This window comes from Calonectris borealis, chromosome 2 (assembly GCF_964195595.1).
Source record: "Calonectris borealis chromosome 2, bCalBor7.hap1.2, whole genome shotgun sequence".
Taxonomy (NCBI): domain Eukaryota; kingdom Metazoa; phylum Chordata; class Aves; order Procellariiformes; family Procellariidae; genus Calonectris; species Calonectris borealis.
This window is the reverse complement of record NC_134313.1, coordinates 68,949,558-68,971,808: the sequence shown is the minus strand read 5'-3', so window position 1 is coordinate 68,971,808 and position 22,251 is coordinate 68,949,558. Positions and strand designations below refer to the sequence as shown.

Here is a 22,251-nt window from a genome sequence, read left to right as displayed (position 1 = left end):
CCACAAGGAGACTCCCTGTTCTTAGCTTGGATTTTTACAGAACTATAGTTCTAGTGTTAAAGCTGATTTTATAAAAAATTGCCATGTGGAGCTCTATATTAATTGTCTCTGACATCTGTCAAATACGCATCATATACAAGTACAACTGTGCTGTTTCCTGCTCCTACACAACTGCTCAGGTCTTCCTGCTTTCTTTAGTGTAGAATTACAATCTGCACTCATTCTTGGCCAAAAAAGATCCTGTAGGCAGTGGGGGGTTGGCTGCTTGGAAATAAGCAAACAATTGCGGATGACACCAAGTTGGGCAGGAGTGTTGATCTGCTGGAGGGTAGGAAGGCTCTGCAGAGGGACCTGGACAGGCTGGATCGATGGGCCGAGGCCAACTGTATGAGGTTCAACAAGGCCAAGTGCCGGGTCCTGCACTTGGGTCACAACAACCCCAGGCAACGCTACAGGCTTGGGGAAGAGTGGCTGGAAAGCTGCCCAGAGGAAAAGGACCTGGGGGTGCTGGTTGACAGCCGGCTGAACATGAGCCGGCAGTGTGCTCAGGTGGCCAAGAAGGCCAACAACATCCTGGCCTGTATCAGAAATAGTGTGGCCAGCAGGAGCAGGGAGGTGATCGTGCCCCTGTACTCGGCACTGGTGAGGCCGCACCTCGAATACTGTGTCCAGTTTTGGGGCCTCACTACAAGGAGGACATTGAGGTGCTGGAGCGTGTCCAGAGAAGGGCAACGAAGCTGGTGAAGGGTCTGGAGCACAAGTCTTATGAGGAGCGGCTGAGGGAACTGGGACTGTTTAATCTGGAGAAGAGGAGGCTGAGGGGAGACCTCATCGCGCTCTACAACTACCTGGAAGGAGGTTGTAGTGAGGTGGGTGTTGGTCTCTTCTGCCAAGTAACCAGCAATAGGACGAGGGGAAATGGCCTCAAGTTGCGCCAAGGGAGGTTTAGACTGCACATTAGGAGAAATTTCTTTACTGAAAGAGTGGTCAGGCCTTGGAACAGGCTGCCCAGGGAAGTGGTAGAGTCACCATCCCTGGAAGTATTTAAAAGACATGTAGATGAGGCGCTTAGGGACATGGTTTAGTGGGCATGGTGGTGTTGCGTTGACGGTTGCACTAGATGATCTTAGAGGTCTTTTCCAACCTTAATGATTCTATGATTCTACGAATTCTGCTTGAGGAAACTGAATTCAACCCACTCTCTCTAGTTTATTTGTTTTATTATTTACTTGCAGGACTTGAACGGGTTTTTTTCATTGAAATGAACTGACCTATTTTTCATGTCAGATCGACAAAATAGGAAGATATTTTTACAAAGACACTTTTCAGCACAGATCTACATAGATCTGTATTTCATTACCAGAGGAGAGAATTAAGGCCATCTGATTACTTCTGTACTTCAACAAATTTCAGTTTCTATCTATATCCCAGACCTCCCCAAGGATTTAGTGCTTATTTTAATGCCAGTTAAAATATTTATATTGTATTTACTGTAGTATTATAGCTGCTGTATGCAGCCTGGAAGTTTAACTTAAAATACAGTTTTTGCCTGGGAAGGCTGATAATAATTTATACTCAGCTAGTAGTACCCATGGATAATGTTAGTTTTTCACACATTATCTACACTATCATCATCATATGTGAACAATATATTCAAAACACTTTTTTTTAAAGCAAATTTTGATTTTGTTATTAGAAACCACCAAATATAAGGTTTATGAATTATTACTTTTATGTTCAATTACTTGGTATAGAGGTTGAAAACTAGGTTTTCACTTAACAGGAAGATTTACCAGATTACAAGTCAAAGTATTGGTACAGAACATATTCTTATGAGATTAAGAAATGTTAACCAAAATACTAACATTTTAAAATAATCAAAATAAAATACTCACCTGCTGCTGTTTATAATGTAAGTAAGCAAATTTCCACAGGGGGATATCTTTGGCTATTGATAATATGATATTTACTGCTTTGTTTACAGCACTCTGAAAACAGCAAAACATTCACCTTGAGCACACAGAGAGATTACGACAAATTGGGGGGTGAGGGGGGAGGGCGCAGGGGGAGGGGATCCTCCAAACAATACCAAAATGGAAAAATTATACCTGTATCTTTACAGGAAAAATTCTAATAAGCATGAAGTTGGATCACCCAAAATACATTTTGTAAGGGGAAAGAGTACTCCATAAAGCTTTATCACAGTCCTTCTACGTTTATGTAGTTTTCAAACAAGAACATAAAGACCCATATGAGCAATAATAATGAATCACTGGGGATCATAACTTAATTATAGTACTATTTCCCCTTAAACTGGTTATAAATATAGTTATTTATTATTAATAATAATAGTTTTCACATTCACATCAGAATGCCTGAACACACTTGTCTGAAGTTGTGGTGGTATAGTTTATAATCTATACAGGCAGCTATATAAACTATTATATAACTACTTCTATCTATGATATTTTAAAGTTATACTTTGTGGTCTGATTTCTTACTGACACCACCATGAAGGCTGCAAATGAAATCTGAGAAAGAATTCAACTACTGATTTTGACAGCGACAATGCTAAATGAAAAGTCAACAAATCAACACCATAAACAACTAATATTTTGTGAGTAATTTCAGACATCATAGGAGATTGTAAGTATGTGTGTAAGAATTTTGCTAAGGTAGTGTAAGTTTAGACGAGTGTTCAAATTTTTTCACAGTTTAGGGCCTCAGGCTGGTAATATTTTTCTTTACATTTCACTACTGCAGAATGACGATTCATGAAAAATACTTTAAACTGATAACATCATTTTATATTCTGAAAGAGTTTAAGGAGACCAGGAAGCCAAATCAGGGTGTACCAATGGCATTCATTTTTATTTTTGCATTCACTTTGAAATGTTTGCCTCTAAGTAGAGGTTTGTGAATGTGAGTTAGTAAGCTTTTAGGAAAACAGTTCCTTCTACTGGCCTGCATAACAAACCTGATCAATGGCTTCATGTCCTTAGCACCCAGTGATGTTACGAACTCAAGTGACTTTCAATCTTTTTTCCCCTTTCTTTTAGTTCATTTACGAGATTAAATTTGCACATCTTGTTTTAAAACAATGCATTTATAAATGTTTTACCATAAATGACTGAGATGTGCAATTATTTTGTTACCTGAATATCTTCAAGACTTGGTCTCAAGACCACATTTGGAATAGCCAGTTGAATTTCAGCTTTGAACAAAGGAACCCTCTGTGTCTCTACAAACTTGGTCATCTGATACCTAGAGTCAACAACACGCAATCGATGTCTTAAGGACTCTAAAGAAATCTTCATGCCTAAATAAATATAATATTTAAGTGAGGTTATATTTTTTTTACCACAAAAAGCTTGGGAAAAAAATCTTAAAGTGATATTAAAAAATTAAACATATCTGAAAAAGACAGACTCACATCTGACTAAAGAGTCAGTATTCTTCTGACAAAGCTGTCCCATCAGATTATAGTAACTACAGGACATGCATTCTTGACAGCGTGTTTTCTGTTTCATGTCGAGATCTGTACAGGCATATGAATCCTGAAGAGTTAAAGGGAAATTCTTAGGAAAATAACCATATTATCCAACATGTAAGTGAAATATCAAGTATCTGACTAGGTTATAAAAGGTTACTTTTTACATTGTAGAGGTCTTACCTCCAGAGTTCTTCCAGCATCTGCTTTCAGCCTGTGCTTAAGACTATCTACCAGTTCATACACAGAGCATTCAACTTGCTGACTCTGTCTACAAAAAAAACCTTACAGTCACCCACAGGGAAATAAACATAAGGAATTATTTTCCAGGCACACACCCCCAGTCCTACTGCACTGTGATTTGTATGTGAAGGGAAATACCCTTATACTTTTCAGTTTGCTCCTATTGCTTGGGCATACAGAGAATGTAAGACATTAAGATATGCAGACTATCAAGAAACACATTTGACAGACTGGTATATCTGATTCAACTGGCTTCATAACAATTGAAGAAAAAAAAGTTATTTTCCAGCTATAGTTAATAAAACAGGCTTATCATGATGATGCAGTAAGATAATCTGTGAAATCAGAATTAGTAAAATAAAAACAAAAAAATAAATAGAAGGTATTTTATTTTGCACAATGAGCATAAACATCTTTTTGGAGAAGAACTGAACAACTATCCTGCTATAACGTGGGAAATAAGCATAGGCCAAAAAATTTGCAGCACTGGGAGAATGGGAAGTCTTACATTAGCTAGGTAGCATTAAGAATCAAGCAATTAACATGGGCATGAGATTTCAAGTCTTATCTATCTTCATTTTTCTTGCTACTGATTAGAATGCCGTAAGAAGAAAAATATGAAATGATAAACACTACACATGCAATTTTACATCTGCTGTATTCAAGATACTCGGGAGTTTCTCCCCTGCATCCTGAGACTATCATTTTGCTTTAGAGTAGTACTTTGTTAAAATAAAATTTTAAAAGTAAACTCTCTATGCATAAAAAAGTATACATAAATAATCCCTCCCAAATATGGCCTTGAAATCTGTGCAGTTAGTAAACCTACTGGTAAACCTACTGAGACAGTTTGTGAGCAGCAGAGACAGCAAGCTTTTCTGTCTGTTCCAGGAAAGAAAGCACATCTATAGGTTCATCTTCTGGCAAAATTATCAGAGCAGTGTTCGACATATCCTCCAGAATTCTTTCAATTCTGCATTCCAGGGTATCAGCCGCTTCTTTGACTACATAGTCCAACTCCCTCAGGGTACTGTAAACATTCTCAATAACTAAGCAAGGAAAACAAAATTAAAACAAATCATGCAAAATACAGACCTCTCAAATCTCATCTCCCTTTCCGCTTTGTCCCCCTCCAGGTATTGCAATAAAATGAGCATTTAATGGCAATGAAATATGCAATTAAGGCCTGAAATAGAAAAATTATGGACTTGCTCTACTTTGGAGTCTTTAAATGAAATAATTTTATAATAAATAGTACACTAACCTTCAAAATTTCTCTTCTTTTTTGTATTAAAAAACATTGTAATGAAAAGGATCAACAAAATACAATGGAAAACAGAAAGGATACAACTGTCCAAAAATTACTTTGGTCCTCCTACATACACAGTGAAATACGGTACTTTTATAATTGTAATTAACTTATAAATTCAATGGCTAAAATTCCCCCAGCCAACATCACATACTGGTTAAACCACTAGATGTCTTCTTTCATGCGTATGACCTAACTTACTTTGGAAAGAGATAAACTGAGTGCTTTAAATGACTGTTTATTAAAGTAGGTAAAAATGACTGTTTCTGAATAGACTGGATAAATTATCTCCCTTTTCATTGCAAAGAAGAAAGAAATATGTACCTGACACCTTTTGTCTTTGTATTTGTTATTACCAGACAGTATCATTTGAATCACCAATACTCTTTCTTATTGTATGTAGAAAGAAATTACTATGATATTTGAGACACGGCAGTGTGACAGTGGTGTCCAACTGCTGATGCTTTAAGTGGAAAACACAATTTATTCCTAATAGGAAGTTAATGATGGAGCTTGTCTTTTTTATTGACTAAAACGGACAAATAATCCAAGCAATTCCTTAGCTTTTTTTTTTTAATATATAAATTAGGTAGTCCTAAATTCATTTTTTCACCTTCCCTCCTGAGTTTTAGTCTAGAAGGCAACCATGGGCCCCCATACTTCTACCTACTAGATGGAAGTAAGACACTTAAGAGATTAAGCTTATGCAGAGTGAGTTCAGCACATCACTGGCAGATCAGAGTTATTTTGTATACACTGTACCAATGGCTAATTTGTAAGTGTCCAACATGCATTCTAGGCATATTAGACATTGCACATCTTCAAAAAGATATGATGCATACACTCAAGAAAAGCGTTCCTTTCTAGGAATCATCTAGGGGTGATTCCATTTCAGCTGCAGCAGCAGGAAACAGGAGGTAGCCCATATACTCTTGCTGCATAACCTCTATCTTGTCAAAAAAGGCCAGTTTCCACCAGAGCGAATGCTGATCCAAAGAACCATTAAAACCTGAATTATAGCTATTCAGATACTTAGCATAGTGCAGAGAGTACTTAAATGAATAAATAAATAAATAATATTGTAAAGAACTTCCTTATGATGCGTTACTAAACTATGCAAAACAAACACAAAAATTCATTTTAGAACTATAAAACAAACATAAAAAACCACTTGCCATTGGTTTTCTGTGCTCTGGTTAGGCAAAGGTCAAGCTAAAAGGTGACCAGCCCTGCCTTAAGCACTGGTCAGAGCCCCGTGCACCGGTGCCACATGGCAGCGTCACAAATGAACAGCTGCACAAACCCATGCCCCATTTCACTTTCAGATTTAGGCTGCATCTGTTCCTGTTTATCTTGCTGCTTTTCATTTTGAAGAAGAAAAGTGAAAGCCTAACATCAGTCTACCTCAGCTGAAAACTGATTTACAGGCATGTTTTCCCGTCGTATAGATGGAGTGATCTTCCTAAAACTGACAAGGAAATATCTGGCAGGTACCACTTAACAGCATCAACAGTTCACCACTTCTTCTCCTACTACATACATTTATTGATGTTTAAAGAAGTCCATGACAGCTGCATCAGGCCTGGAGTAAGGGCATCCTCGACTTGTCCTATGAATGGTTTCATCAGTGGTTTCAGCAAAGCAGGAATCCTATTCAGATGCTCTTTGTAATTGATCAATAGATTCTGGAGTCTGCAAGACATGATCATGCTTAGAATGTGCTTAATTCAGATATGTGAAACATATAGAAGTTTGGACACATTTTCTGTTAATAAGATTTCCAAGTTCTGACCCCATATTAAAAATAAGAACTCTTCCCAGCTCTTCCTAGCTCAAATCAAGCCTCTTTCTCCCCACTAACAGCAGAACCAGACTGGGGAAATAAGTACCTCCAGCAAAGTGACTGTGATCAATTTAGGGAAACTCTCTTCCAAGGAAAATTAATTACAATTAAAAACCCAGGAAATTGAAAACATGGTATTTTTGTTCCCTTCTTCCTAACTCACACGGCATGGTATGAAATGACACTGCTTATAAGAAAAGTAAGATCCAAACCACTTAGGACACCAAATCTCAAAGCAAAAGAGGCCTAATTCTGAATCAAGAACTTACCAATATAGTTCCATGAAAATGGAGCTACACGATAAAGCTGCATAAACAAGAATTAGAAGCGAACGCAACTCAGAAGTCAAAGATACAAAATGGGTTCCTTACAAGAACTGCTGCAAAAAAAACCAATAGCTGTGTTCTGTGCCAGATTAAAACCATGACTTTAAACATCATTGTTACAAGCCGTATACTGAGATAACTCATTCGCAATATACCCAGGACCGTTTTTCCAGTATTGCTTAAGCAAAAATCTAGAGTCTCTGAGTATTCCTTCTTTGCTTGGGGAGTCAGTCTGAAGTCTTTTTTAGAGTAGAAAGTTTGGATATTTTTTAATTGCAAACATTTTCTGTACTTTTTTGTTTCTCTTGGATGGCTAAAGTTGGGGCTGTTGCTTTTTAGAGGACTCTAGCACATAGAGTTTGCCTTGAACTTTAGAAATTTAAGGTTAGTTTGTCCTAAACCACCCCACAGATAATTAATGAAAAATGTCGTATTATAAGAATGAAAGACCGAAAGCTTTAACAGTAGAAAAAGGGAGGAGGGGTTGAAGTCAAATGTTTATGAAACTCTTTGAACTTTGTCCCTTTTTGTCCACTTCCATTTAAAAACTATCTAAAGAACACTTCTCACAAAGGATTACTTTTTTAAGACCTATTAACCTTGCTTAGAGAGTTAGAGAATTAATAATCAGCATCCCTGAGAATGAAGAGATCTCTTCCAGCACAGAATTGGACTGTTATAAGAAGCAGAAAGAAATAACTTAAAATCAGCAAAAGTTATTTCAGATATTCAACATGAGAGAGCATATTATAACTTAGGTGATGTATTACCTATACAAATGTTTGCGTTGTGCCTTAACCAAGTGGTAAATTCCAGCTTGTTTTTGTAACAGAAAAAAGCTTTTGATGTTAACTGTAATATTTTGGAGTATAATCCTTGTGCTATAGTGCATAGATGCCTTAGCAGTACCTAGGAGCCCCACTTACAGAGCAGATGTTGCAGTAACAAAACAAAAGCATGTTTTCTAGTAATGAGATATTTGTGGAGATAGGAATAACTGCATGTTACCAATATTACTATGGAAATGCAGGAGGAAGCAATTAAATTTCAAGTAAACTCCATCAAAGAGAAAAATTATAATAAATCAAAAGTATATGCAACAGACTCAAAGCTAGGGATTCCCATTTGCAGATGAGAATCAAATCCAAAAAGTGTTCACTCACTCCATTTGATGTCTTTTAATCTGTTCTTCATCTGCACACAAGCCAAGGACAACATCTGGAACTTCAAAATGCATTTTTTTCAGGTATTTTGTTTCATAAAGTACTTCCAGGACCACTGGGTCCAAGTTTACAAGTAATTCCTTCATGTAGCAGTAACAGGGGGAAAAAAAAGAAATAGAAAATAAGGCAGTAGTTTGGTGGTTACATGTAGTGTGATATAACTGGAACATATAACAAGATGTAGATGACTAGAGAAGATTTTTAAAACGGACACCCATGTTTCTACATAGATCTTCATCCTCCTCTAAAATATCTGGATTTTATTAATCAACCAATATCTTACACTGATTTCAATTTCCTTGACTCCTTCACTGTGCTCTAAGCACTTGGCTCCTGTGACTTCCTAAGTTTAAGTCTAGTTCTGCAGTTACACTCTGTGGAAACTAATTTGCCTTTTCATCTCAGTTTCTGCATCGGTAGACTATGGAGAAATGTTGTGAAGGTTAATCTCTGTACAAATTTTAGGCCACTAAATGCTATTAAGATGCTAAATAAATTTGAAAACTAGGTTCTAGTTGACCATTATGGAATCATTAGTTCAAAAAATGCCATATTTTAACCATAATTTTTCTGCATTACAGCAGAAAAACTAATCTGTGAAGTAAGAATGGTAAGATTTTCTGTCTCAGCAAGCAGTTTTGAAAGCAAATTAATGAATGATTGCAATATACTCAACACAGTGATGTTGATCGCTACAGAAAAGACCATGATCGAATTAAAAATTCCTTCCTTGACTAAAATTTTGGTTAACATAGAAAATAAAACATGAAACAATATCTAAAAAGATGTAGATAAGTCAATAATAGATATGTATTTGCTGGGTACTGCCTCTTTTATGCCCTGAATGAGGCAGGAGCCTTACAAAGAAAAGACATGATGAAGTCTGTACTATAAATATACACAAAAAGGAAAAATATATACCAATTTGAGTAGGTAATTTTTTTAACCCTATTAAGATTTTTTTTAATGCTGTGCTTGTCTATCCATGATATGATTAAAGTAGCATATGTAATACTAAACAATGCAACAGTAATACAAAGAATAACTCCTATTTACCTTGGTTTCTGGGTGCCTGACAAGTAAGGAAGCACAGAGAGCATTTCTAGCCTGGTCAGCAAACCTGCACCAGGCTCTATGATAAATAAGTTCAAATTCCAGAAGAACTGCAGCCATTTTATTGTAGCTCTTAACAACCTTTTTCATTTCCAGTGTCTGCAATTCAAGGGGGGGGGGGGGGGGGCGGAACAAATACCATTTAAACAATTTGATGAGAGTAACATAGTAGAAATGCCCTCCACTAGGCTTTTCCTCACCACCACTAGGAAAACAAAACAAATAGAAAGCTTTAGGTTATGGTATTTTAGAGATAAGGGTAAGACATAGAAACATAGAAATATATTTAGGAATTCAATTATTAAGAGTATTTAACTGCGCTAAACAACATAACTCTCTTCCTGATTTTTCCTCGCAGTCTTGCCCATAAAACAAAGTCTATACTATGACCTATACAAGGTACTGATGTGCCATTGAGAAGGCTGTAAAATTATATTTTTTCATGAAGCGTGGCTAGTGTTTGAGGTTAAGTATCTCAGTCCTCTTCATTACAGAGCATAGCAGACAGAAGGCTCTAAGCTTAGGTACATGGCCAACAGTGCTACTATCAGGATTAACATGAATCAAGCCCCAGAAGGGACAAAAGCACCGGCCTAAGTCATCAGCTTAATGTCTCAAGGGAAGTAACTGTCCTGAGCTGCAAATAGGATAACAGAATAACAATGCTGCAAAAAGGAATTAAAATCCTGGAGCAAACACTAACACCTATCCTGTGAGCTTAAATACAAGTTGCTAAAAAAGTGAGCTTAGGAGTATAAAAATAAATCATGTGCCTATTAATAACGTGCTTGAAAGCTTAGCATAAATCCTCCTCTGCTAATTTCCAACCTTCAAAAGTGTGGTTTTCTTTTTAAGGAATGTCATTGGATGGTCAATTTTTCTGTATAACTGCTGAGCCCACATAATCTTCCCTGTTACCTAAAACACAGAAGATATGAGGTTATATTTCCATTAACTTAAAAACAGTCAAGAAGCAAAGTCCTTTTTCTCTCTCATTTATTTCATTCTTACTGGTGGCATATTACGTGGTATAGGTGGATTTTCTTTTTGCTTCTGGTAGAGCTTTCGAACAAACTCCAAGTCTTGGCTGTACTGCTGAACGACAATGGTATACTTCTCATTAAGATCAATATGATTGTCTCCTATTTGTTCAAGCTTCATCAGAAGTCCCAGCATTTGTTCAGTCTAAAACGAAGGATGGAGCATTTACTCCAGAAGATATTAATAGTTCAGAAAGTCATTGTTCATAAACTGTTTTTTTAATTTATAATAGAAGTTATGTAAGTTTTCAAGTTGTTTTCTAAGAAACAGAGAAAAGTCCATCCAGACAAGTTTGTGAATTTTACTTCTGTATTTTGTCTCATTTAGAATATACTTACCATAGTATCAACCAAGAAACTGCTACCACCACAGTATACTGGAATATTTAATTTTTTTCTGACTCTCAAATCATCACACTTTTTTTCTGCAAACAGTTGTGGTAGAACACCTACACCTTCACTCATGCTTCATTAACATCTCATATCACAATCAGGGCCTGAACCAATGAACAGTACTGTCATTAAGGTAACAGATGGCAGAAATTATTTCATTACTCCTGCCAGTCCAACAGGAATAACTTAGAAATGCAACAGGAAGCATGGGCAACATCAGGATGAAGAAAGAAAATAAAAAAAATAGGGCTATAAAATTGGTACGGAAAGATGGAACATAAAACTGGCACCAAGTAACAATGAACATTATCTTCCAGCACTTCTGCAAGTGACTTTTAGAACATTTGGAATAGGCTTGGTGTCCCCCTACATTATCTCAGGCAGCCACCAGCACAGTAGAGAACACTGGCAGTAATGAAGGAGTTCAGTAGAAGCTGTGGGTACTCAGCCTTTCTGAGCACCAAAACAAGGGGTTTGTGTTTGTAAATTACTTACAGTTACAGTCTTCTCAAACCAGGAATCCACAAATTCTTGTATGGACTCATATAATACTGCAATTTGGTTCTTAAATTCAAGGTAATCTTTTTCAAACTAGAAAAGGGTAAAAGAAAAAATATCATCTATAGTGTTGCTTTCATTTCATACAAAATTCTTTCCCTGAAGTTTTTGGGGAATTTGCTTTATCTGCCCAGTACATGTGTTCAGCACCGAGTTAAAAAGAACAGGGACAACATCAGTAACAATGGCATTTACATTCTAAGCAAAGCAAACATAAAATAAGAAGTGTTAGGTTATATGATTAAAGCCTCATGTTCATGAACACAAAGGAGCACAGAGGAACAAGGACAGGCAGAGGAAATCTAATAACCTAATCAGAGAGAACAGAGCACACTCACCAGCTACTCCCAGCTCAGCCCACTGTCCAGGTATGAAACCCATCAAGATGAGCAAACTGGCAGGCTCTCTAAAGCACCTTACAGACTAAGAGAGGTTATAGCCTCGGAGATAAGGGACTCATTACAGTTTACCAGGGAAGAACATTTTGGGACTACACAAAACATATTATGGGAGTTAGGGAAGAAGCAAAGGCAGGGATCACTGTGGTTTATGGGAGGAACAAGTGTGGAAAAATGGAGGCACGATGGGATAAAAGGAGTCGGTCACATGTGAACAGGTTGCTGGTCAGTACACTTGTCTGGCCGTGCCCTGCACCTGATCAGCACAGCCTCACCTCTATTGGGCTGCCAAATTCGGCAGCTCCTAACTAGAAGGGTATTTACCTGTAATAATTTGGGTATTTATCTGTAATAATTTTTCTTAAAAGTCCAAAAGACTGAGGACCTACAAGAAGAGTTCAATGCAAGTTTCCTCTTGAAGAAAGCACTCCACAAGCTTGGGAAGATAGTCCAGAATATATATTACTCCAACCATTTAGGTGTAGAAAAGCCATGAAATTTTTTAATACCTTCAAATTCCAGTTATTGGTAAATGTTCTCTTTCAGAAAAGAACCACGCCATGCAAGTCATCAGCCAGTTAGAAGAAAGCCAAAGGTACTCTAAACTTAAATGTTTAAAGGAAAGTTGCTGACAGTTGCAAGCTACAGTTCAGGAAGGCAGGAGAGTAAGTCAACATTTCTAGCACTTCTACTGTGAGGCTATCAATCCTGCAAAGCAAGCAGGCTACAGCTCAAAAAAAGCAGCTCAACTCCAGCATGTGCAGGATGTATTAAAACATGAGTCTGAAGCACTTGAAAAGCCACTTTAGTTTTTACCACCATACTTAGCGCTGGGGGTGATATCATTCACTTCTCCCTCTGAAATATTCATCTAAGTACCTCTGCTACCTTTACTATAATTACTGCCTTTACTATTCCACCAAGTATTTTCAGTAACACTGAGTAACTCTTGCAACTAGATAAACTGTATTTAATGCATTGACCTGCCTGAATTAGTTTTCAGTCTGCAGTTCAAAACATATGCATCTCAAAACAAACAAGTTTAGGAAAAGTTGTTTGTAGCATTACCTAACACAGAAAACCTAGTTTATCAAAAATTAACAAAAACATTTGAAATAAAAGCCAAATTTACCCAAACACTTTCAAATTGTATTAAAAGATATGAAAGTATTATTATTACAGCAAAATACTGTATGCATCTTCTTGGCATAACTCCGGTGAAAAGCATAGAATTAAGAGGGTGATTGTCAGACAAGTGCTGAAAGTATATACCTCTTTTTTTCTGTGATCCAGGACATCATACTGTTTGGATTTGGTGTTTGTAGCAATGCTCTGGTAATGAGTACTGATCTCTTCAATACCTTCTATTTTTATACACTGGAGCTCTAAAAGGCTTTCCATAATATTGCTCATGTCTGAAATCTTCTCCAAACGTTTACAGAATGTATCAAATTTTCCAAATATATAGTTTTCACTAACAATAAAAAAGCAACAGAGGGATTGTTATGCAAATCTATTTGTAATAGATTCAACCGCATATATTTAACACACATATATTCTTCCAGAACTGCTACCAAGTTTCACATTAAAAAAATCTATGCTGTAGCAATTACAAACCAAGTAAAAACCATTTTAAAGTAATGGATATAAACCAGAAAATGCTTAATCCTTATATATGTCAATTGAAAGCCTTTACCACATTTTACAGGAGTTACTCTTTTAAATAAGACATTTGTAGGAGATCAAAATGTGGACGTATAACACTAAGAAATGCTCCATGCTTTAAGTGCCAATACAGGTAAAACTCCCCTTGGCATTGTGATAGACAACCCAGCCCAAAGCTGATTGAATTCCCCTGGAGTCCTTTCACTTTTCATTACTCAAATTTGTTGGGATTTCAGACCATACATAAACATATGTATTAAATTAACATATGCATAAATTCCCCTGAAGTCCCCCTGGACATCTGCTAAATCAACAAGTGACTGGCAGAAACCTGTCACTGGTTTATTCCTGAATAAAAAAAAACTCTGCAAGGTCATGTTCTGATTATAATAAATACTACATTTTAATTGAGTATTTAGCTTTTCTGCTAGCGAGCAGATATAATGACATCTCATTTATAAATTGTATAAATGAATACAATTCAATATTAGAGTGAATTATTTACCTGAAATCAAATTGCCTGTCACTTGGATTTTCCTTTAGCGCCTCCCTAATTCTCTGAAAGGATGTTTGGTACTGTTCTTTGAGGGAAATGCATTGTTGTATCCTCTTCAGCAATTCTTGCCTGAGGAAAAAAGCACAGAAGACAGAAAATCATCCTAAGGAAATCTTCAAAAGAGTATAAATAAAAATAGAATACTTCAGTCAGATATGCAACTTTGCAAAATAAGAACACAAAATTTTACATCACCTGAAAAACATTCAAAATATGAAGATTACAATACAAGGTTTTCTTTTAAATTTGTTATCTAGATTGGATATTTTTAAGTTTAGGTTTATTGTCATCAACCCAAAACTTTCATAGCATAGTCCAGAAAGGACTTACATCAGGTAAACCCTGGCTACTGAGTGCCTGCAGTTTGGCCATTTCTCATCTTCTGTAACCTGGGTATTGCTGATGGGTTTTTCTTCGTTTGTTTCTTTTTTTTTCCTAAGCAGACAAGACTGGAGAGGTATTTTTCCAGACTACAGTAAGCATGAGGAAAGTCTTGTTTCTTTACAAAGACACACCAGGAAGATCTCAGTTCCTAAGACCACATAGTTATATCTTATATACAGTTGTTCATTAACCCTCAGGTACTACTATACATGAGATATAGAGATGAGGCATGGAAATCAGTCATAAGACATTTACCCAAGACTGTTGCTCCACTTTGACTTTGTCTTTCATCTCCCAAAAGATCACCGGGAATTAAAATGATAGTCAAACTTTATAGATTGAAACCACTAACTGGGACAGAGAGAAACTTTTGCAGGGACAGCAGCAGCAAATAAGTAAATGAGAAGAATGTCTCAAAAATAAATTCAGCTAGAATAAACAAAAAAAAAAGTATACTACTTTTATTTACATTAATTCTTTAGAATGAACATAGCCAGTACTTAATTGATTACAGGTAATTTCCGAAAACTTCCCTTTACCACACCAAAATACAGGAGAAATCCAAATTATTTGCTAGATTCATTTTTATGTCTCCTAGCCTGTTACCTCAGTGTCACCTTTGACTTGGCTGGAATTTAAGCACAGACATCCTGACTGCCTATGTCTTGATGAAGCTCGTAACACCTTTTCCTTATCACCTCAGTAACCATAATCTTGCTCCATTTATACTCTTTCAAGAGAGCATTCCAATCATTACTTTTCTAGTTGATAACTTTAGATGTCGTGCTCATCTTAACCCCTCTCTGTGGTTTTCCCCTTCTCTTTTGCATAAAAATAATTGACTTGTTCTTATGGTATGTGTTCTTCCTAGGCTATCTCCACTTAACTTCTCATCCTTCAGATACACTTGTTCTGCCAGTGATGTCAGCATTCACCACCCACTTGTTAAGTTTCATACAAACACTCCTGTGCTTCCACTTATGCTGTATGTAGCACTTGGGAGCAGCTCCTTGCAAGTAGCCACAGAGCAGCTAACTCGTCCCTTCGTCTCCTTTAGTTCTCCTGGCAGTGATGCCTACAAAACATCCATGGGCATCACAAGGTTTGCTGAAAACACTGTCATTCCAGCTGACCAACGCTGCATGATTGCTGCTTTTTCTCCATCCCTCTTTCCTCCCCCCATCTCACCATTCACTTCTTACGTTTCAGACTGGAAGCTCTTCTTATGTTTTAGATTGCAGCCTCCTTAGAGCTGAGGCAAACTCTGTTCATTTTCTGTATAGTGCCTAACATTTGCTGAAAACCAGGGACTCTTGCTATACTAATAGCTGTAACAAGAACAATAGAAAGGAAGAACAAAACTAGTCTTAGGCATGTCTAACTAGCAAACTTACACTAAATCTAGCTTTCTAAATTTAAGGTGCCTCATTAACACCATTATCACTCCTCATGTATTTGGTCATACAGCATTCTCCATGGAATACTCAGAAAATACAAATCTGAGTCCCATCCTATCAGCTGCTTACTTTGATCAAAACAGAGTACAATCAAATTGTGATTCTGGTCCTGATACATATTGTCCCCTTCCTCAAACTGACTTTCCTGTCCACTAACAGCAAAATATAAATCTTAGATGGAACTTTGCCAGTCTGTCCTCAGAGCTTCTTTGTGAAGAACCTCAGCTCCCAGTTCTAATTGCTCAAGTGTGTTTTGGTCTAAAAAAAGCCATGGGGACAAAATATCGAGTGCTGTATACTGATATACATTACATGCTTTTCAATAACAGGTTTTTTCACAACACATAGTAAATTTGTTTTTGCAGAGTACTTAATTCTACACAAAATGAGTAGTCACAAGCTTAAAATTAACATGGGAATCAGTGCCTGGTAGTAGGCACAATTTACCTTTTAATAATCTTGATGACTAATCCATAATTTTACTTCTAGTGTTAACAAAAGAAAATGAAATTATTAAACTTTTATCACCTGTCCAGATCCCAGATTTTTGAAACACCTTCAGATAAATACGTCTTGCATGTGTTAATCATTTGATTAGTGATTTTAAGAAGAAGAGACGTCATGCGCTCTGATGTGTTGTAGTATGGTGATGTACAGTAGATCATACAGACAGTATTCATTAAACTGGGTACGTGTTCCATCATTGTTGCCTACCACAGGAAAAAATGGGAAAGTCAGCAATTCGAATTTCCTAAAAATTAACACAATGGAAAATGTGACAGCTCTGGGAATACATTTGTCAGTGGATAAACACCTTTTTGATTGTAACACATTGTTCTTGTAGACATCTCATTATGAACTGGACCATCCAATTCATTTGCGGGGACCTAACACACTATGACCAAGAGAAAAAAATGGGGAATGGGTAATGAATAAATGAATAGGTTTTCTTCCACAGTGGGATTTTCCAGAGGAAAAACAAAGACTGTGCTCTTCTTGGCCACGGCCTCCAGTATACGAAGGTGCTGCAGTCTGCTTTGCAAAGGAATATGCTACCTGAGGAAAGGAAGTCACACACTGCTACAAAAGAGGGCCTGCTGTAAGAAGGACAAGAAGAAGAAACATGGCCTTTGCTCATTTTGCCTAGATCTGTACAGAAGAGAAACCCAGAAGGGGGAGGCAAGGCAACGATAATCTCTCTCTTACTGAGGATACTGAACTATAGAGTTTTCTGTCCCACAGAAAGATTCCACAGAAATGCATGCAAGCCAAACATACTGAGAACCCAGAACAAGAGACAGTGACTGGCCTAGAAAAGGATAAAAGAAGTATGGTATCTGAAAGTCAAGTCCAATGTGGCAGAACAGTGAATATTTGCAGAAGAAAAGCAGTGTAAAATTGCACAATGGATTCAGACAGAGCTCAGGCTTTGAAAACAATATTTAGAAAATTTGTAAGCAGCTGGATTATGTGTAAATCTTCTGAATCATGTAAGCTTAGACAGTTTTGCCTGGTGGCTGTATCTTCAAAATTCATGCTCTCACTTAAAAAATGAAATCTGAGACCCACATGGTTATGAAAATATGTTTTATCATCTGAACCAGGATGACAGTAAATAGGTGCTACCTGCAAGAGAAACAGCTTTAACCTGTAGAATGAGTGGAAGCTGCCCAATTTCAGCTCAACTGAAGGCTTAAGATCATTTTATGATATTTGCATTAAAACGATCACAAGTAACTGCTAACTGAAGCATGGAGACAGGAAAAGGTACCATATGTAAGGCCCAGCCTCACAAAGACAATTCAGCTTGATATCAGGTTTGGAAAAACATCATATTTTGCTTATTTTTCTCAGGCCCTTCAATTATCTTCTGGAATGTCAACTGCCTCCTACACAAAAAGTAGTATTATCTATAGCTTATTCAAAATCTGTAAACTCAATTCACTAATGCCAAAGGAGTTAAGCTGTCCACTAATCATTAAGCATAGGAGTTAAATACTGGAAGGAGAAATATCTTTCCTTCAGCAGCAAAAGCCTTTCCTTTCTTTTCTGAATTTCACATTAAGTGCCTTTAGAGTACTACTTACAGGTGAAGCTTTGGCAAGTGGACCAAAAAATTTATCCAATGTATATAAATATCTCACGTTGTCTTTAGCTTCATTGGCAGCAATTGTTATATTACCATCCTGAAGGGAGAAAAGAAAAGAAATAGAATACTGTTAAAATTTACTGAACAGGTTCTTGCTTTTTTACAATGCATGCTACCTCAAGACTATGATTCCATCTTGCAAACATTTTCTCACACAAGTTCTCTCAAATAAGCCATTTCTTCTTTACATAAGAAATAACTGCTTTTAAATGCAAAAATTGGTAAGATCTACCTGGCAATCAGCAACATTCTGGATGTGATTTAGAGGAGCTCCTTACTTAGACCCCCAAATTTTTTCTTTCCTGAGGGAAGTACAATAGTGTGGCTTTGATAATCCGACTTACATTTTAGAATGGTTTTAACACGGTACGCATTCTACAGAACTTAGACAAGATCCCTGAAATGTACCAAGGTGTTTCCCATCATTTTTTAATAAACACTTGTTAAGGCAAATGAGTTCACAACTAATGCCTGTATATCCTTCTGTTCATGACAGGTAGGAACTATCCAGTACTTAGGAGGCAACTTTGTATGAAGAAAGAAATCTAGTTCATCACCCTTGGCTCTGTACAGACACTGTCATCCAAATTCCACTTATCATAAAAGTCTGCAAATATGTTAAGCACAAAACCAAAAACTCAGTAAGGTGATACTGTTTTCCTGGTCTATTTTCAAAACAGGAGAATACCTTCTTAAGTGCTAGAAGATCTACATTCTGGTGTTTTGGGGGGGGGGTCTGATTGGCTGTACATGGTCTACAGCTTGTTTTCTGGCTTGCCTACAATTTTGACTGATAAGTATACATTACTGATATCCACTTATCCGTAGTAGCAGTTATGCTACAAAAAGCCAGCTGTCAATAATTCTAAAAGCAATATGATGAACTTTCAGACATCTCTACAGTTGGCCTGCACAGGGTACAGCTGGAGAGAGACAGAAAAATGTTGTATTGCTGCATTGCTTTACTATTGCACAGCCATTCCGCCCACTATGTTAATGAAAGACAAAATACAGAAGCATTGACTTCTTTTAAAGTTATCTATTTAACTTCAGAATCATTGGTGTTATATGTTTCAACAAATGGATAATAAACCACAATACAAAACCAGCATAAACACTCAAAACTATTTTTAGCATCGTGTTCAGTTCTGCGTGTATTACAAATACAGTACTGTACACATTTAAAACTTTTATTAAAACATTGTAATTACCAGCTCTTTCCACTGCTTTAATGTCTTCGATCTAGCTGCCTGAAGAATACTTATAATTTTCTTTACTCTTGAACTCTTGATCTCATCTAAAAGGCTTTGAAGAAAGAAACACATTTAATACTCTCTTTGGAATGGATGTTTACATTTATTTTTAAAAACCTTTTTTTTTTTTAATGACTCTGTGAGAAATAATGCAGGGATTTAACCTGTTAAATGATGACATTCTTGTCTTCCAGTGTTCCAGCTCTGCAGATGGACCAATGTCATCAGCTTCTCTTCTCATTTGTTCACTCTCTACTAAAACTTGTCTGATCTGTTTGATCCAAATCATGACCACTTCTTCAAGTTTCTCAGTGACCTCTGTGTTACTGCCTTCAAAATCATAGAATGGGACAGTCTCATAAGTACCAAGAAATAAATACAGATTTTTAACTACAGACGTGAAATGTCCTTGGCAAACATAAGCTGAGACTGTATGTAAGCTGAGTATATTCAAATCACTGACCGACAACAGGAAAAGATTAAGACTGTAACAACAAGATGGACACACATACAACTTGTATCTATCTACTCTGTTACTATTGCATATCCTTTACAATGGAAACTGTTAAAAATACAGTGAGTTCATAAGGAAAAAAGAATACAGCCATGTGGTTCTGGGAGAATCATGTTTCAGAGGTCCAAGAAATGCATTAACTATTATGTATATATTTTTCTGCTTGTATTTCGTAAGTGAAGGCTTACGTCACATTTCTGTCTTTCTGCCGCTGCAGCCTATTCCACAGTAAAAGCATCACGTAACGGACGCCATTATTAACAGCCACAAAAAAACCCTATAATTTATAAGTCAGCACATCTTTTAGATTGCCCTAGCAGCTGAAAGAGTCCGGTTCACTTGGTGCATTATATTTAAGACTCGTGGAGCTGGTACTACTAAGTGGATCTAAAGAACTTGTCCAGCTATATACGTTATTGCCTCATCTTAAGAGTCACTAGTTCTTCTGTGGAAGCTGTCCTGCCACAGGGTTATGTAGGGTTGAGAGGGATTCCACAAGTATTGACTGGTTTGGCATTATTTCACTCTGAAAATCCATGTGGTGATAAGAAATGGTGGAAAGCTATTGTTCAAAGGACATAACTACTCATCTTCTTACATATACATATATGTATATATACAAATTTTTATAAATACATCTTGTTTTGACTCACAGCCCTCAGAGCCAGACTTAATATTGGATAGGATTTCCCCAGTATCAAAGAAAGTTAAGAGTATACACACTAGTAGATGGCTTCACTCAGCAACTACTTGGCCAGCAAACTAGGAGGAACACAGGCCACTGCGTACATGATGTGTCAAGGAACCACCTAATCCTATAAGATCTATGAATAAAAGGATGGGCAAATGATTGATGATTTTATGATTACGCAGTCAGAAACCTGGCAAGAGTAAGCAGAAAAATGTATATAGCTCATGGAAGATGAATTAATTCTTCAAAGTAAATTTTTACTAATAACATAAAGTTTATTTTATAAACAGCATCATTGTGTTTGCTTTGCTGTAGGAATTACTCACCTGCAGTTATGTAGTCAGATGGGTTCTGTAAGTTACTGACATAAATATCAATGTCCACTTTTGTGAGCTGAATTTTATCTTCTATATTCTGTCTTGATGATGACAAAGTACCCACAAATTTATCCACTGAATACAGAAAGTCTTGTATCTGGCTGTTCTTCAAGCCTTCCTTCACAGCTCCCCAGTTCTGATTATTTCATGATTTATGCCAAAAAAAAAAAACAAACAACAACAACGAGGGTCACACTTTCTTTTGTTTTTTGAACACAAAAGGTATCTTATTTTTCATTAGAAATGTATTTCTTATTCATGGCAGTATATAAAGATTTATCAGTATGCCCTTTAAAATACACTCATCTGTACTATAACATAAATACTTTAAAGTGTGCATTGATTTAATTATTCCGTTAGACAAGAAGAGACAAAGAAGCAAGAGGCTCTCAAGAAATAAAAATGTCTCCATGCTCTCACTGTCTTCACACTGAATTGTTGTCTTTTTTTTCAGTCTGACTTGGCTCTCTCCGAACAGAGAAAACGGATTCTAATCTCCCTTCCTGCTCCTGGGTGAGAGAAAATGGTAGCATATGGTAACAGCATATGATACCATTGTTCTTGACAGACACTGAGCTTCATTGTATTTCCTACCTTTGAACATGTCCTTCTGGAGGCAACAGAACCAACTGTGATGCTTTGTGAGTGCCAAAGAACAAGGACAACTCAAAGAAGCTGAATACCCTGGCTGTGATACAGTGCTTGCTGTCCACGCTCTAGAATAAAATCACGGACTGATCCTTTGTGCTGCCAGAAGGACTTGACACTTCTTTCAATCCAGGCTTAATCTAGTTTTAATTAAATCATCACAGTTTTACCTTAGTATGGCTGCTATGCTTTGTTCTCCTTTGTCATGAGCATTATGTCTGGTGCTATTGCTTGAAAATAAACAATAACTATATGAATTTCAAACACTTACATACAAATTGCATCACTCCCATAAAGACCTATATTAGACTTGTATCTTTTTGTATCCTCTGTTTTACGTTCAACTGATGCACAAACAAGACTGCAGCAGCCACTTGCCTTAATTCCACATGTTCTTGAGAAAAAAGACTCGCTATTTGATTACCTGTTGGGACTTAAGTGCTGGTATCATGATTTGGGACAAGAAAAATTCCAGGCCCTGAAGGATATTTCCATTAATACAATCAAATATGCCAAAATTCACCTCCTTCGGGAAGAAACAAAAATTAGCAGAGTGCATGTAAACTTCTGCAACATTATACTATTTGAGTGAAATTCAGACATGTGGCAGACATATATACA

General features: G+C 36.7%; 1 protein-coding gene across 1 annotated transcript in view; it reads right to left on the bottom strand.

The window, feature by feature from the left end:
- Positions 1-22,251, bottom strand: part of LOC142078944 (dynein axonemal heavy chain 5-like) — a 174,753-nt gene that overhangs the window by 133,346 nt on the left and 19,156 nt on the right. Inside the window, exons 7-25 of the mRNA XM_075142294.1 lie at positions 22,055-22,156; positions 20,932-21,118; positions 19,565-19,730; positions 19,359-19,452; positions 18,086-18,184; positions 16,527-16,708; positions 14,107-14,226; positions 13,209-13,410; positions 11,476-11,571; positions 10,559-10,732; positions 10,376-10,465; positions 9,491-9,646; positions 8,375-8,514; positions 6,583-6,734; positions 4,575-4,782; positions 3,674-3,761; positions 3,434-3,557; positions 3,156-3,319; positions 1,896-1,988 (exon numbers count right to left, since the gene is read on the bottom strand). Coding sequence (XP_074998395.1) covers positions 1,896-1,988; positions 3,156-3,319; positions 3,434-3,557; positions 3,674-3,761; positions 4,575-4,782; positions 6,583-6,734; positions 8,375-8,514; positions 9,491-9,646; positions 10,376-10,465; positions 10,559-10,732; positions 11,476-11,571; positions 13,209-13,410; positions 14,107-14,226; positions 16,527-16,708; positions 18,086-18,184; positions 19,359-19,452; positions 19,565-19,730; positions 20,932-21,118; positions 22,055-22,156 — 2,637 coding nt within the window. The remainder of the gene's footprint in view (positions 1-1,895; positions 1,989-3,155; positions 3,320-3,433; positions 3,558-3,673; positions 3,762-4,574; positions 4,783-6,582; positions 6,735-8,374; positions 8,515-9,490; positions 9,647-10,375; positions 10,466-10,558; positions 10,733-11,475; positions 11,572-13,208; positions 13,411-14,106; positions 14,227-16,526; positions 16,709-18,085; positions 18,185-19,358; positions 19,453-19,564; positions 19,731-20,931; positions 21,119-22,054; positions 22,157-22,251) is intronic.